At 42.8% G+C, this 1,129-nt stretch overlaps 1 protein-coding gene across 1 annotated transcript in view; it reads left to right on the top strand.

The window, feature by feature from the left end:
• Tjp2 (tight junction protein 2) overlaps window positions 1-1,129 on the top strand; it is a gene marked incomplete in the record, with an annotated part of 118,886 nt that overhangs the window by 90,965 nt on the left and 26,792 nt on the right. Inside the window, 1 exon segment of the mRNA XM_029562094.1 lies at window positions 190-340. Within this exon segment, the coding sequence (XP_029417954.1) occupies window positions 190-340 (151 nt within the window).

Genomic DNA, 1,129 nt, shown 5'->3' with positions numbered 1-1,129 from the left:
GGCGGACATTCCTTTCACTGTCCCAATGAGATAAAATTATAGAATAGATGAGGAAAATGAGAGGGAACTTTTATAAACTATCAATTCACTCTTGAGCTAGAAAAAGTTAAATATCTCATCTCTTAATGTGAGTCTTTCCTTTTAAAAAATATCTTTCATCTTTGCTTTTTGAAACCAAACCAACCACAGCCCTAACACAAAAATGGTGAAATTTAAGAAGGGAGACAGCGTGGGCCTCCGGTTGGCTGGTGGAAATGATGTCGGGCTATTTGTTGCTGACATTCAGGAGGGTACCTCAGCAGAACAGGAGGGTCTGCAAGAAGGAGACCAAATTCTGAAGGTAAGGAAGCCCTCCTAGAAGTTACATGGAAAGGTGGTCTTTTCTGGATGTTTTTTTCATAAGGGAGGAAAAGGCAAAACAGAGAGAGACTGTAGGTTTGTTTATATCTGGCCTGTGGCCTCTGTATCCCTCAGAGGTCCTGTCTTGTCAATCTTAGAATTCAAAATGCAGCTTTCATCTGTGGGAATTAGAAATTAAAACTCTTGTCAAGAGTTTTATTTGGTAAGGGAGGGAAGAGGAAGAGAGAGAAATGAGAATCTTTAATTAAGCACTTCTAGGCCCAAAGGGAAGGAGAGAAAAAGTCGCAGTGTCACAGGGAGTCAGGCGACTAGGCGCTAGGGCAGACAGCCCTTCATCCTGTGAGCCCTCTGCTGTGCTAGTTCAGATCCTGCACCTGGAGCAGGGAAGCAGACCTGGCTCATGAGCTTTGCTAAAGCTTTCCAGGGAAACTCTAGACCTTCCTTGGCTCCAGGGAGGATCCTAGAAGACTCCATTACCTGAGTGAATCCATGGTAACACATGATCCCAGGGCACACCCGCCCAGGCTACTGATGAAAATCTTTTCAAGTACCAGCACATACTAATTAATGCTCGGTAAATATCCCAATGAAGAGAAGGCATGTTAAGTACTGTGAAGACAGAGCCTATCAGCTAGAGATTTAGAGTTTTGTTGTTGTTGTTGTTGTTGTCGTTCATTAAGTTTCAAGAATAAAACAGATTGTCCTGTGGACAGACTTTCCTAATTTCTATGAAGAGAAATAGAGAATTCACCTAAGAGCTTCAGGCTCA

Source organism: Nannospalax galili, unplaced genomic scaffold (genome assembly GCF_000622305.1).
Source record: "Nannospalax galili isolate Female #2095 unplaced genomic scaffold, S.galili_v1.0 scaffold1070, whole genome shotgun sequence".
Classification (NCBI taxonomy): domain Eukaryota; kingdom Metazoa; phylum Chordata; class Mammalia; order Rodentia; family Spalacidae; genus Nannospalax; species Nannospalax galili.
This window is presented reverse-complemented; position numbering and strand designations above follow the sequence as displayed.